The sequence below is a fragment of the Hetaerina americana genome, unplaced genomic scaffold, assembly GCF_022747635.1.
Source record: "Hetaerina americana unplaced genomic scaffold, ioHetAmer1.1.p SCAF_13, whole genome shotgun sequence".
Taxonomy (NCBI): Eukaryota; Metazoa; Arthropoda; class Insecta; order Odonata; family Calopterygidae; genus Hetaerina; species Hetaerina americana.
In genome coordinates, this window is record NW_027286403.1 from 15660167 (window position 1) to 15675271 (window position 15105).

Genomic DNA, 15105 nt, shown 5'->3' on the forward strand with positions numbered 1-15105 from the left:
GCTCCACCCAAGCTACAGGGTTCGTCCGGAAAGTAAGTGTACTGAGCTCAGGAAAAAAAATTATTACACTTTTACATATCTTAAGCTAATATTCCTCAAAATAGGACCCTTGTGAGTCGATACACTTATTCCAGCGAGTTCCCATTCCTGGAACGCTCCCGCGAAGGCATCATCGGGAACCTCTCGAAGACACGTCGTCACGGCCTCTTTGACGGCGTCCAAAGTCCCGTATCGCGTTCCTTTCAAACTCCTCTTTATCTTCGGGAACAGAAAGAAGTCCGGTGGTGCCAAGTCCGGGCTGTAGGGCGGGTGCGGCAGCGTTGCCACGCCGTGCTTGGCCAAGAAGTCCGACACGACAAGCGCGGTGTGAGACGGCGCATTGTCGTGATGCAGCCGCCAGATGTTTTTGATCGCTGGCCGGACGCGGGCGACTCGTTTTCGAAGATTACACTGCTCTGCTATCATCCGAACACTAAGACGACGATCAGAGTTCAGTACATCGCGAACTTTTCGCACATTTTCGTCGGTGAGTGTCGTTGATGGGCGTCCAGGCCGTGGTTCGTCGTCGACCTCTTCTCTGCCCTCACACACTGTACACTTATTTTCCGAACGAACCCTGTATGTGATTTTTCGGCTACAAGATCTTCCTGGGAAACCACAACCGGCGCAGGGTAAGGAACTGGCCCTCTACCCTAATGTGTGAATTTCACACGACGTCGGGCTAAGTACTAGGTGAAGTCTACCATAATTTACCAAACCGACCTTCCGGTTGATTTTGATTGGTTTTTTTATATGTATGCATGTATATGTATGCATGTAAATTTATTTATATGTATATATATAACGCATATAAATATAAAACCATTATTCAGTAATCAATCCTTACAATGCAACAATTTCAGAGCGTAAAAATCATTCGCCTTGACTGGGACTCGAACCCAGATCCCTCAATATCCGGTCGAGTGCTTTAGCCACTTAAGCTACCGAGGCGTCCTCTTAAACTCTGAAATTTTGGGGCTTTTAAAGGAACTAGATGTTATGACGAAATACCGTACATACATTGTCACATGCATTCGTAGTCGTGCGCGAGGCGCCACTGTCCACGAGGTTAAAGGCAACTTTAAACACTTATGGTGTTTTCCCTTTGACAAATTCCAAAGAAACTGCGGGAGATGCCGCAACAGTAACTTTTAACGGAGTCATCCGCTAATGTGCATTTCAATGCAACAATTTATATTGTACTATATATATATATATGTATATATATATATATACAATAGCTTCCAGAGAAGCCAATGGCGGATGAGTGGAGGGGCTTAGGGATGAGGGTCGCGGCCAGTGAAGAGAGGACAGGAGTATTGCATACAAATCCAGGTCGACCTTTAGTAAGAAGAGGACCAGATAAACTCACTCGACCCCTGCCAAGACCCTGCTCCCCTCACAATCCCTTCCACTCATCCATCATTCTCTTCCCAAAAAGGTGTATATACCGGCCCATGAAATAATTCCTGAAGCGTGAAAGTAACGCAAAACGTTGAAACGACGAGTCTGCTTTAAATGAAGGCATATTTTAGGTAGCAAAATCGTGTTTTTTTCTAACTTCAAATTATTTAACAGAAGTTACTTAAATCAAACTCAGAATATGAATCGAGAAAAATAACGAAAAGTGCCCTTATTGAGTAAATACATCATCATCATCATCTAGTAGATGAGCATTTATAACTTGCGCATGGCCACTTTGCCTTCTATATCGCCACTATTGCATTGGACTATTGGTCCACAAAAGGCAAAAAAAACATTGGAATTATTTAAAAAATATGCCGCCGGTTCCTATTGAAATAAATTCCAGACATTTTCTCCGTTCGGAGGCACCGTTATCAAACAGTGCAAAAGAGAGGTTTAACTCGCATTGCCTCTCTCTCCCAGGAGGAGTGTCGGGAATCCCTGAACAAACCCGGCGCTCTTGACGTTCCGGCGCCCCTCCTAGACATCAGACTTTTCCGACTGCTCTCGAGGCATGAATATAAGCGCGGCGACGCCGTTGGATCTTCCGCTCCCCATCCCCCCGGCGACAACAACAGTGGAGTGAAAGGCGAAAGGGGGGATGGGAGAAAGGTGGTAGCGGCCGGGCACACCCCCCAAACCCAAATCCCCTGGTGCAGGATTTTTTTGGGGGCCAATGGGGTGAGGAAAGGTTGGTCGAAACCCCCCCCCCCCCCGTGCATTAGATGAAGAAGGAAGGGAGTCGACGGGGGACAGAAAGAGGCTCGGGACCCGTGATTAGTGACTCGGGGCGTGTTCGTCACCCAGTCAACGTCGGTGGCACCACTCATGGAAATTCATCGATCTTGGGAGGGGGGGATGGCGGGAGGGGTTTGGAGAGGGATCGGAGGGGGGGGGGTTCGGTGTTTGGACGGAGCGACAATTGATAGCACTCTTTACATATGCATTAGTTCTCACGCGTTCCCCCTTGCTCCCTCTTCGCGAGCGTGCTTTTTTCTTCTTCCCCCTAGGTGGAAGTTAACCCGGGTAAATGATGTCTCGTGGCCCGTCCCCTCACCTTGACGGTGCAAATGTTTTCCGGAGTCGGGGGGGGGGGCAGCTTTCGCCCTAGGGGAGGGTGCAGTGCGGGTGAGGGGAGTGCGGCCGAACAACTCGGGGGTGCTGAGCGGTTGAACCGGCGAAAGAGTCGGGCGCTTCCCTCGAGCACAACAAGTGGAGGGATAAAACGATCCGGGTGACGGAGGATAAAGAAACGGGTGAGTCTGGAGACGAGGGCATTCCGATTCCCCGAATGGAATGCCTTTTCCCTTTCAAATCCCCCGCCGCAGGCACAGCATCGGTGAAGTGAGCGGAAAAATAATAAGAAAATTCGATACGCGTCGCAGAGAGTCACCGTTCCCCGACGACGCCGCATAAAAAAATGTTAACTTTTCGCCCGCGCACACTCTCAGATTAAAACCTGATATCCGTATGCAGTCCAAATTTAAGTCCTAAACAACTTGCGTTTACCGTTTCATGTGTTTTCATTAGGAGAAAATCAAGAGAGAGAGAGAGAGAGGTATTTGGACACGAGTCTCCTCTTATTTTATTTTTACATGATATCGCTCTCGCCCAATTCCCACCGTCGTTTATTCAGCGAATATTTTCCCTGGGGGAATGGATGCATATTATTCGAGAAAATATTTTGTGATGGAAGGACGCACTGGTGACAAACGTCCTCTTTATCTATTTTCTTTCACTCTCTCCTGGTGCCTCAGATTTAGCTCGCTTCGAACGAGAAACGGTACGCGGCTGACTGCACATGTGCCCCCGGATTATATCTACGATTACGTGGCATCTGTGAACAAATGAGAAGTTAGGTTATTTCTTGAAGGTGGAACTGATAGGCACGAATGTATTTCTCGGCTTAAAGCAAGAGTCTCTAGCGGAAGTGAAGCTAATAGCGGAGCACTTTTCCCTAGTATAGTCATATAATATATCTGGACGGCTACGGCATTGACCAGTGAATTTCTTCAAGAGCCTATCCGTCAATTTGATTAACGACTCAAATTCTGGGGCTCATTGAACCACCGTTGCTCCATGACACTCCGCACACTACTGGTAGAGATTTCTTCTGGGTGCCTTAGTAACGAAAATTAGTTACGATCAAAAGTTGTACTCCCATATGGTGAAGCCCGAGAAAAGGTGAAAAAATGTATTTTATTTGAAATGCAAAAAAATTTTATTACAAAACTCAGCATACCGCGACATTCACGGGCAGTAATTCATCTCTCACAGCATCACATATTCATTTTTCCGATGAATAAATTAAGGAACACCATACCTTACTGGGTTCCAAGCACTGTACCACCATTTGAGCATAAATAAGCGAATCAAACCCGAACAGATAATTCACAAACCTTTAATGGACCAAAAAGACACCAGTCATAAATCAATAAAGTTCATTTGGTATTTATGTTTCGTTTTTCAATATAAATGAGCGTAGTGCATTTGAGCAACTCAATCATGATAAAAAGCTAAAATAGAAGCAAACTCTCCTATTCCACAGTTCATTAGATATTTTTCTTTGGTTTGGTCTTTCATTAAATATTTAACAAAGGGAAAAGATAGGGATGAGTTAAAATAAATACCTACTTAATTGTTTTGGCATGTAGTTGAAGTCGTCAAAAAATTCAATTGGCCTCAACGCTGATCACCATTGACAGCAAGCCTACAAAAGAAAGTAAATAATCACTATAAATTCTATCAAGACATTGAAGTGTTTAAAGTTTAATAAGAAATTAATATTAAACGAGCGTACAAAGAACAGTTTTAAAACAAATCGTAATCAAAATATTAAAATGCTAGAAAAGTTCATCCTTGCGTCACGTCGTGCTGTGTAGCGTAAGGAAACAAATCAAGAAAGAAAACCACAACCTTTGTTTCATCTGGAAGGGGGGAAAAATTCCAGGCATTGATTTTGCATTTTTACATGGGTTTAATCAAATATTCAACTTGCTCCATAGCTAAGTTTCAGAAAGAGGAAGCATTTTCAATTTTATAAAACTACATCCTCAAAAATCAATCCATATTGAAAGTTCATCATTTAACGGTGTAAACTGCGAGGAGTAAAACCGAGATAATTGTACAACAAGAGCATAATAAAATAGCATAATAAGGATTACGGTACAAGTTACCGAACCAGGGGCTCCTTCCAGATATGAAGTGAAAAACCCTGGCTCATACTTTTGGAAAGGGGTACGATAGGAGATTTAACCAGCGACAACAAGGAAATTATCAGAGCTCTCAATATTGTATCTGCAGTTGTAACAGGCAAAATATGCGACTAAAACAAAAAGGGAGACATACATTAATACTTTTCCCTCGCAATTTGTGATCACAATGAAACCAAGAGGTAAAATCTTCAGAAATTCCTGATTGTCCACGGGATATGACATAGCTGTGGATTCACTTCGACGTTTAAGGATCTAAATCTATTGAATTAGTAGAAAAACAAGATGACCTTATAATCTGACAGTTTAACGACGACTGATACGTAAACGATGTTGCTCAGTACGCCATTGAATTGATATGTTCCATTTTTTTAGGAGAGATATTCTCTTGTGAGGGGTGACGTAGTTGCAGTAGTTACAGCACTGGACTACTAACAGTAGAACCCGGGTCATATTTCCGGAGACGTCGGGTACCCATAAATTCACATACGATGTGAAGTTTTTTTTTTGAGTACCACATCTTCCTTGGAAACCTCATGCGGCACAGATAAAGGAACTGGCCTCATACTTCCCTAACGTGTCCACACGCCTTATGGCTTTGCGTCGAAAATCTGTGAGCTCTCACTTCACGGATCAAATCAAACTTCACGTTGTTTAATTGGATTTTATTCTTCTAGGTTCCAAATTTTTCCAGGAATCAGAAGTAGAATTTCTTCTGGAGCTATCGCTTTTACAATTACATTCTCATGTGCTTGATTATCGAGGAATACAGCATTGCCCTGGACACAAATCACCAATGGACACTCCCTGACGGCAACCCGTAACCCTGCGGTGTGATACGCTCGGGGAAGATGTTGGAAGGCGTGAATACTCTGGAGGCATGGGAAGTGGGTAGATGGGCGCCACGACGTAGGAGATGCACGGAGGCGTGTGATGGGAGCACAAATCACCCGCAGCTTCGTGAACTGCAACCATCACCAAGGGAATCAATCCATCTTCATCGAGATAGCTAACTCAGCATGTGTGCAATGTTCATGTTCAAATGTAGCACAATTTAATATCTTGACCCAGCTATAACGCACGAGCTCTTAACGACTTCACTGTAGTGTAAATCCGGGAAACTTCCAACAATCATAAAAATTGCAATTATTCAACTATGTAAGGCTATAGGAAGTTTTCTGTGATTCCATAATAGCTTTCAGTATTGTCAAGTAGCGCATTGTTATGCAAATAATACATGTCACTAATTAACGAATATATATCCAAAAAGTAGTAACTTTCAACATTTAAAAGCCAGCATGAATGGAAATTGGCTATCAATATGTGAATTCAACAGAATTTAATAACATGTATTTAATACGCTGAACACTCGGAGATCACATTCGTAGACAAATCACAGATTCGCAAATTAATAAGGTAGATTAATGTGTAAAAAGGTAGATTAATGTGTAAGGTAGATTAATGTGTAATATTAATGCGTAAAAAGGTATTTTCAGAATTTATTAACACCCCGGTAACATTAATAGAACGCAATTTAACTGGGAAAAACAGTAGAATTTGCCAATAAACATATGGTAAAACCCTCACTCCGATTAATTCGTATTTTTCAATCACATTTGCTTACGCCATTAGCATAAAATTATATGATTACACAATCTATTTAATTAATAGCACACATTATTACTGGACACAGGAAACCAAGAGGTATGCGTTTGTTAATAGGATTGAAAGTTTCCTGAACCGCATTCGAAACATCTGTTCAAAACACCCTAAATTTTAAGGAAAAATCATATTTCGAGGAGTATGCCGCAAGAAATAAATTGCTAAACTTAAAATCTTATACTACTACAGAACATATTGCACGTCAATATATTCACCTACCTCAGTGTAATTTCTGTGACATCATAAGCCATAAGCAGGACATAAACCAAAACACAAAAGTCAAGTCTTCAGGCATTTCCACCTGTTTCTTGCACCGAGAGACTACCGGAATTACCGCCAGATTTTTTTTTAATCATTAGAAGGATTCTGCGAAAGGTTTCATTATTATTTGCTCCGGTTTTTGCTTAGCTCTTCGTGAATGAGGTGAAGAATAAAAATGTGTATGGCTGCGGTAGGGATTAATTAACTTGGTAAAAAAAGCATCAAGCCATCTGCAATAACTTCACCTTTTGTTAAGCATTCCACATTCCCATTCCCGAAACTCCAAAGTTCCGTGAATCGCAAAAGAACTCCAATTAAGGCATGTCCCAAAATTAAGAACAAAGAAGTTGTAGGCTCGAGGGAGGGGGAGTGATCGAAGAACACGCCCTTTTCAGCTCCTCGTAACAATGAGCGCAAAACAATGGGGTAAATCTTTATAATGTGGTGGCGCCTCGGTGAACACGATCGTCTCTCCATTCTCTTCGACTCTTCGCGTCGAAGAGACGCGGACAGTCAAAGAACGAACGGCACTAAATTGCGAATCCCTTGGCTATTAAGAAGTTCCTTGGCCATAAAATAATAATCCAAGAAAATATGAACATCACTGCGAGCTTTACCGAGCTGCCTTCCCCTCACATGCCTGGCACTAAAAAATGACTTTTTCACGCAGTTTCTTAGCGAGATTACCAGAATTAACAACACCTTAAAGGGAAGGTAATAACCATTACATGCTCCCATTAAGCCGTTCATATCTGTCCAGATATGGAAAAAGCTATGCCCGTAAGCAATTACTCTTCATGGAGAGATCGCTTTCGAAGTCGTCTTCATAGGAAGACCCTCCCACATTAGAACTATCTCAAAGTTATTTTAGGAAATCTCATTTTGAGCTAAACAGACTTTGGAATACATATTCTAACTAAGAAGAAAGCAGATTTTAAAATATTTAATAGGAAGTGCTACGAAATAGTCTGAAACAATAATGACAACGGAAGAGCGATGCGCATTAGTTTAAAAATAATTATTGTATTTTAACCGTTCCTTCACAACATCTACGAACATAATAGACCTGATCGTAGGAATGACTTTAAAATAAGGACATGTAATTATGGACTATTTTAATTCAAAGATACATTCCTAAATTGATGGCGAAAGCACATTGAATAATTGTAGAGATGAAGTATGAAACATTCACCTCCCGTACGATCCTTCGACTAGACGTATTACCAATGAAAATAATAAGTTTTAAAGTCTCATATTGCTTGCGGATATGGGGTTTTGCAATATAAGTCCATATCACTACATTACATAAATATTAATATTGAAAACTGTGCTGGTATACCACAAACAAAAAAGTAGCAGGATCGTGCAAAAAGTAAATTAAAGTAAAATTCTTAAGTTTTAAAATCATATATTTATTTTTCAACATAGTCACCTTTAAGGCTAACACATTCCTCCCGAAGCGTAACAAGTTTTTTTCATTCCGTCACTGAAAAACTCTTCCGACTTTTCTCGAATCCATGACTTTATAGCTGCTTTCATCTCATCGTCCGAGGTGTAATGATTACCCTCGAGGTGTCTCTTGAGTTGAGGAAAAAAGTAAAAATCGCAAGGCGTAAGATCGGTGGAATAAAGAGGGTGTGGAATCGGTTCAAATTTCAGGTTTCGCAGAGCATCTCCAGTTGCGCGCGAGGTGTGTGGACGAGCGTTGTCATGTTGCAAAATTATTGGCGCCTGGCTGCCTTTAACACGGCAAACTCGACGTCGGAGGTGTTTTAGAGTCTGCATATATGTACTGAGAAGAATTTACCGCTGTCATTTTGTTTGTGGTCTACAAGCATGTGTGCATTAATTTTCAGCCTACCCTTGTATCTTTAATCAATTGGTAGCAAACATTACCACGGATATAATGCCACGTTTCACATTTTAAAAACTACAAATAGTGACACTCGACTCAATTCCAACATGATTCACCAAAACATGCGTGTAAATTCTACATCTGCCGAAAAATAGATATAAATTCTACGCCATCACTGGCAATCACTGCAAATTATTCCTTATGGTTAGCTCTGGCATGACATTTTCAACATTGGCCATGCTACGCATTGAGTACTTATTATACTATATAGTACTGTTCACTACATCAATTGGTGAAGTTCCAAGCATTATTATTGTTTTTTTTCTAAGTTCATTTGATTATTATGAGCCTTAAATATGCCATTCCATTTTATAAGCATATGATCGTGTTTAAGTATCTCCGAAGTTCTAACGAAGATACGGTGGGATTGAAAGTATCCCAGAAAAAGGGAGTGGCACCATTTTCCTTTAATGTTCTTAACTTCCAATCTTAACTTAGGTGTTCCTAGAAAGAGGGGTTCAATGAAGCATAAAACAAGGCGGGTCTCTCTCTCTTTTCGGCGAAGAACGAGTATGTGTGCACTCGAGAATAGTGAGTCACAGGAAGAATACCCCTTTGATAGCTGTTATGAATTTCTTAAGACGCTATTTATCCTCGTTCGTTTCTCCCTCGGCAAAGGCTTTCCCATAACTCGGCGAGAACCACACAGAACCAACCGAAGTGCATTAATGATGAAAGAGATGAATGCACACCTTACTGAAGTGACTACTTTACCATATTTAATATTCATTATTTAATAATTAATTAAGTAAAAAATTTATTTTAGACAAGAAAGAGGATTAGTGATATTTTGTTTTTAAAGAATCTAATTTATTTACTTTTATCCTGATTTATCCATAGATATGCTGTTAACTCAAGTCCGACTAGCCCTTTCGATTAACATCTACAGTGCCATTGAATCCTTTCATCTTGCTAGTTCATCCCCGCAGCCTTTTGCAAAACGCGGGCTCATTGATTCAGCAGAGTCTTGATGGGATTAGATACCTAAAACGTAATGCACAAGTACTGCAAACGAATTTATTGTAGTGCATTTCATTTGTTGCATTAAGATAGTCAATGACTGAGTAACGTTGCGCACAAATACCGTCAGAAAGTCTCCCCAAACCGAATCTCTAGGTAATAAAACCAATATACCAAACCCAAAAAAAATATTTCAAATCACCTTGCCTAGTTAATGCAACTGCGAAAATAAGTCACTCACTGCAATATTTCTGCACCCCGAATTTTCGCATTGAGATTTCCCATTTTGTTCAATTTCACCAGTATTAGTAAAACATCTTTAATATAAACTTTTCACACTTCTATGAGGTGATTCAGCACGCGTATGCAGGGAGTTGAGAGACAAATTCAAAATGTGTCGCGAAAAAAATTGGGGAGGAGCGAATCAACGGGTCACAAAGTTCATTGATACTTAGCGGTCACGTTCTCGAGAAATCTTTGATCAAAGAAATACTCTCCCCTTGGCGTAGATATTTACTTAAATATTATCCCCAAATTGCGTCTAAATCCTAAAGACGATTCATGAACCATATCACCAAATTTGAAGCCTTTGCCTGCTTGTTCTAGCTCAATGCAGTCATTCTAAAATTCACCATTCGAATCCACTTAATGACAGCATTCCAACATTTCTTATTTCCTCTTATTATCCCTGATTTAAAGTGACAGAATTATCATAATCAATTCTGAAAATCCCTAAATTCTTATCTACCTGACGGATTTAAATGTGCCCCTTCTCATTTCCTCAATTATATTCGATTAAATGAGAATTGTAATTGTAACTTCTCACCTAACTGGTTTTTGAAGTACGTGGCTGTCCGCTCCCTGTTAATGCGTATTTCACTTCTGCCACGAATATTTTGTAGACTAAATGCGGTTATAAAGGAATTTTGGGGAAAATATAATGCATTCAAGGACCCTTCAAGAAAGTTTCAAAAGCCAATTGAGATAAGAAACCTGCAAATTAGACGTTAATGAAATGTAATAGGGATACCCATAAATTCTGAGTTACTATGAACACGCGGGAAAGCTAATGGAAGAATATATTTAAGATGAAGTAACATAAACTTAGTGCTCGGTGGAACCGTTTAAGATCACCTTACGGGAACTCTTTTTTACAGTAAAGGATATTTCAATTTAATTTAAACCATTGTGATTGATAATCTTGAAATGTTTATTTACAGCATCAGGCATAATATTTCAAATCATGCCTTCAGAATGGCAATATGTCATTAGTAAGAGCACAGTGTGCCCAGACTTGCCTGAAATAAATATAAAAAAACGATGCATTCACCCTCAGTGGCCTATTTGCATCCTTATCACAAACATGGCGTCTTAACGGATGACTTATTTCAAAATATTCGAAGTTTAAGGGTATCTAAGAGACATCTGATGATGAGCTCTATTATTACTATCACAACTGTTGGCAAATAACGTCAGTTGAAATGATGCTGAATGAAATTTATAGACCAAGAAAGAATAAATAGGCGCCATCAAATAGGTTATAGGTAAGAAGAGATAAAAAGTTTTATTAATTATGAAAATTCTTTGGCCATTTTTAGCATCGGTTATATGGAAAAAGATAAAAAACATATAATCAAAAATAACAAATTATCACAACGAAATTGACAAAAAATTTAAAATAATAGCAAAAACATTTCAGATCTGAATGGGTGCCGCCCTACCGGTCCTCGGGCCAACAGATTAGAACTTAACCACTACGCCGAGCACACATCAACGCAGTTTAGAAAAAAATATACTCCTTAGCATATTGTATTGTAAGGTATCCCAACCTCTGGTAAAGATTTTGGGGATTAAAAATAAACTTTCCTTTTAAAACTAACATTATTATTATAACAACGCCGACCCCGGTGGCGGCGGGGTAACGTCCTCGTCTGCCATTCCAGGGGTCGTGGGTTCGATTCCCGCCTGGGTGAGTTTTCCTCCACCTAGGGCTTGGGTGTTTGTAAATTGACCATTGTTATCGTTGTTAATAGTTCGATGTATAGGCCAAAATGTGCTGTTTTCGGACTAATACTGAATAAATAAATAAAATAAATAAAATTATGAACGCCCAAATGAGGCGACAAGGGATTTCATGAATATCATTTTTCGGTGAATTCCGTGTCATGTTGACTTAGCCGTCCACGTATTCATACATAATATAAAACTTAATAAATTGATGATGTATCGACTTATTATCTGAAAAATAAAATTATGAATTTTCCCCAGAAAACACGCAAAATAAGGTTAAATTATTACAAAAGTTCATTTGTAATCCTGCCATGGAAAAAGAGACGAATAAAATGAAGTCAAAGAAGCAAATTTAATCAAATTCCTGCGGCATAGCTGCATTTTTAGTGTGCATATCCTCGATTATGCTACCGAAGTGGGAATTCTATTGTGAATGCAAGCCATGGGTCACACATGGCGTCACCGCTGGGCAACGAAACTACACGGAGAGGATCCTGAGCTTTGAATGAGAAATATGGTTTCGGAGGAGGAAGAGAGAGAGCGCCCACTGCGCGTGCGAGTAAACCCATTGAAATGCCGAAATACCGACCAAAGTGTTGTTCCCTTCCTTTAATTTTCCCAAGGATACTTCATGAGTTGTTCTCATGTTTTGTCATGCACGGTCATTTTCAACTGCTCCAGTCTAGTCTATCGTTTCAGCCACTGCTCAACTTTTTGCTGCAGTTTAGGCATAACATTAGAGAGTGGAAATATTTGTCGTAAGGTCAAAATTAAACTAGTCGCTAATTTAGGACAGGCTTATTTTATTTTTGTTTGAAAATCTTAAATAATTCTTCTTCAAAATGCTTTCTCATTCCATGCTTTTGGTAAACCATGAACATAGACGTTGCAAAATTTTAGCAGCTGATGAATTTGCATGATTTCCGGAAACAAAGTTGCTTCTTCCTATTTTATTACATATATGCTCAAAATTAATATTATTTCCATTTGATCCTGGCCACATTTTGTTCAACACATCATCCAATATGCTCATACGCTGTATTTCCTTTGCATTTCACCAGGCCATAACTATACCTAATTTCACTTGTTTTCCCTGATGCATAGCATAGGTTGTATCGGCGAGGGGAGCTAGTTCATTACTCAGACTGTCGCCGACTCCTTGGCGCTGTAATATGTGCATAACTCTTGCCAGCAAAACTTTGCAAATTTGTAAACAGGTCTTACAAGATGGTAAATGTAGGTCCTCTCTTGATCACCTGGGAGAAAAAGAAAACGTGGCACCTGGGTCCCGATGGCAAGTTTTGCTTCCCTAATAAGTGTCTCCGTGTGAAGAACTTGAAGCTGTAATTTGCCTCACGCTGCTTATCTATGAACTGAATTCGTTGCGTGCTCAAGCAGGAAGTGTTTGCAGAGGTGATACGGGTCATCCGGGCGGGCGAGGGACTCATAGCTAGCTAGAGTTTTGAGGACTTAAGGGAGCAGATACCCAGGATTTGGCGATGGCACTTTCTCATGGCCTCATTTAAATTGTGACGGAAGATTCTTATGATTTGGTATAAATCAATGATAAAACCTTCCTGAGAATGCCGTAATGCGAATTTCAGAACGCATTTAACCATGCGTTTAAAGAATAAGTGAATTCAAGACTACCACCGCAAAATATTGGACTTTTGTTTAAATGTTTACACCTTATTTTACCACAAAAAGGTATCTTCAGAAAAGATTTTAATCGAAAGAAAAACTTAACTTCACATGAATAATGGTATTTTTACCAATCTGTTTCTTTTAATTTCCCAGATAGCGCAGACTTTTCTTCTTAAGTGAAACTCGTATGCAACGGGATCCCTGACATGTCTTCCGCTGATATAGGTATATGGAATAAGTTGAAGCACCGAAATTGAAACAAAAAACAAGCGAATGAACGCCATCAGTGAAGGTAAGTCCTACATTACGGTGGGATATATCCTAAGCACGAAACTAATTAATAGCAGGCATCGGTTACTGCTTTTCTGAGTGGACTTCCTCTATGTGAAACGGATTACCAACATTGAACTCAATTTTTTAAGTCTTCTTAAGGTACTATCGAAGAAAAAATGATTTCTCCATTCCCTACAAAACAATTAACCATACTACACGAAGTAGAATATCCCAAGGGTTTGCGGTTTCCCCTAGAAGTACAACATCTATGCCTGGACTTGGACCTGGACTGCCGCTGACCTCTGTGTTATCACCAGCTACATGAGATCTCCGTCAGCCTTGATGTTCAAAGTCTTTCAAGCAAATTTCCGGTAATTATCACAATCCGCCAGGATATATCTCATACCCACACGCAGAAGTGGATGACTTTCACTCATTCCTCTGTCTGGGACCTTTCCAGATAAAGACAAGAGTGCTGAGTTAATGATAGTGCCCTGCTCTTAACCCAGCGACAGCCAGTCCTGCCCTCCCACTACACTATTCCAATGCCCCCTAAGTACTGCCCACAGCCCAAAAATTAAGCAATTGAAACACCCATTAAGCATGGGCGTTAGAATAAAAGGTTTAATTTTGCAACGACGGCATCAAATATATATGAATCATTGGTCTAAATACAAATAAGCATATTAAATTGACTCCGTAATTCAATTCTTTTTAATGTGCATACAATTTAAGGAACAAAAATTTATACACTGCAAGGAGGAGGATTTTTTATTATCCCTATTTGCCAGTTACCGTTGACTGCCATAATAAATAATCCATAAGCTAAACATCGGAATTACAAAATGATTCGTAAATTTATCATTCCCAAGAAGTGATAAATTACATTTAATTCCTATGATTCCTCGTGCAATTTTTCAGAAACGGTGTTTACCAAACAACTTTTAGAGAATCATATGGTGCTCCAATGGGCTTCTCTGAACTGACTTTGGGACATTCATTCGCCATCTCTAACGTTGACTGTCCCACATTACTCAGGTTATTCCATAGAAAATGAAGCGACGCTGCTAAAATTCGAAAATGTTTATTCACTTAATGGGCAGTGATAAATGTCCACCTCCAGTAATAAAACGCGTACCCCTAGTCTTTTTACCCATCGACCAAAGATTCTCGAATAAAATCATCTGGAACCAAACTCAGGGAAGAACATTTCCTCTGGAAATAGAAATCAATCCAGGAGGTTTAGGGTTTCCTTTTAGAGGATTTCCAAGAGATTCTACGCGAGATTACGAGATCCCCTGTGAAAGAATCGCTCTCTGGACTTGTCTCAATAATTTCCATTTCTCATCTTGAACGCCGCTGCGCCGATATTGTCTCTCCCGCTGGGGGCCCTGCTCTTCGAGAAGAGCCCAATTCTCCTCCTTATGTGTCTTTTTAGTTTTTCTTGAAAAGTTTCCACATAAATCGCGGTGGTTCCCAGTCGGCCGAGTGGAACGGGATCCCACCCATCTCGCCAATAAAGTGCGAAGGCGAAAATAGTCGTTTGAGAGAAATGCTGCTGCGCACTCTCCCAGAAGTTAGTTCATCGCGATGCGTGTGCGCTTCCCCGAATGGCCGCCTTCCCCCTCCCCCACCTCATCCCTCCACCCCCGAAACCCCCTTGGC

The 15105-nt window shown here is 40.3% G+C and overlaps 1 protein-coding gene across 1 annotated transcript in view; it reads right to left on the bottom strand.

Moving 5' to 3' along the window:
- LOC139686112 (uncharacterized) overlaps positions 1-15105 on the bottom strand; it is a 147080-nt gene that overhangs the window by 37417 nt on the left and 94558 nt on the right. The window contains exon 3 of the mRNA XM_071583295.1: positions 4138-4213. Coding sequence (XP_071439396.1) covers positions 4138-4153 — 16 coding nt within the window. The 5' untranslated portion in view covers positions 4154-4213. The remainder of the gene's footprint in view (positions 1-4137; positions 4214-15105) is intronic.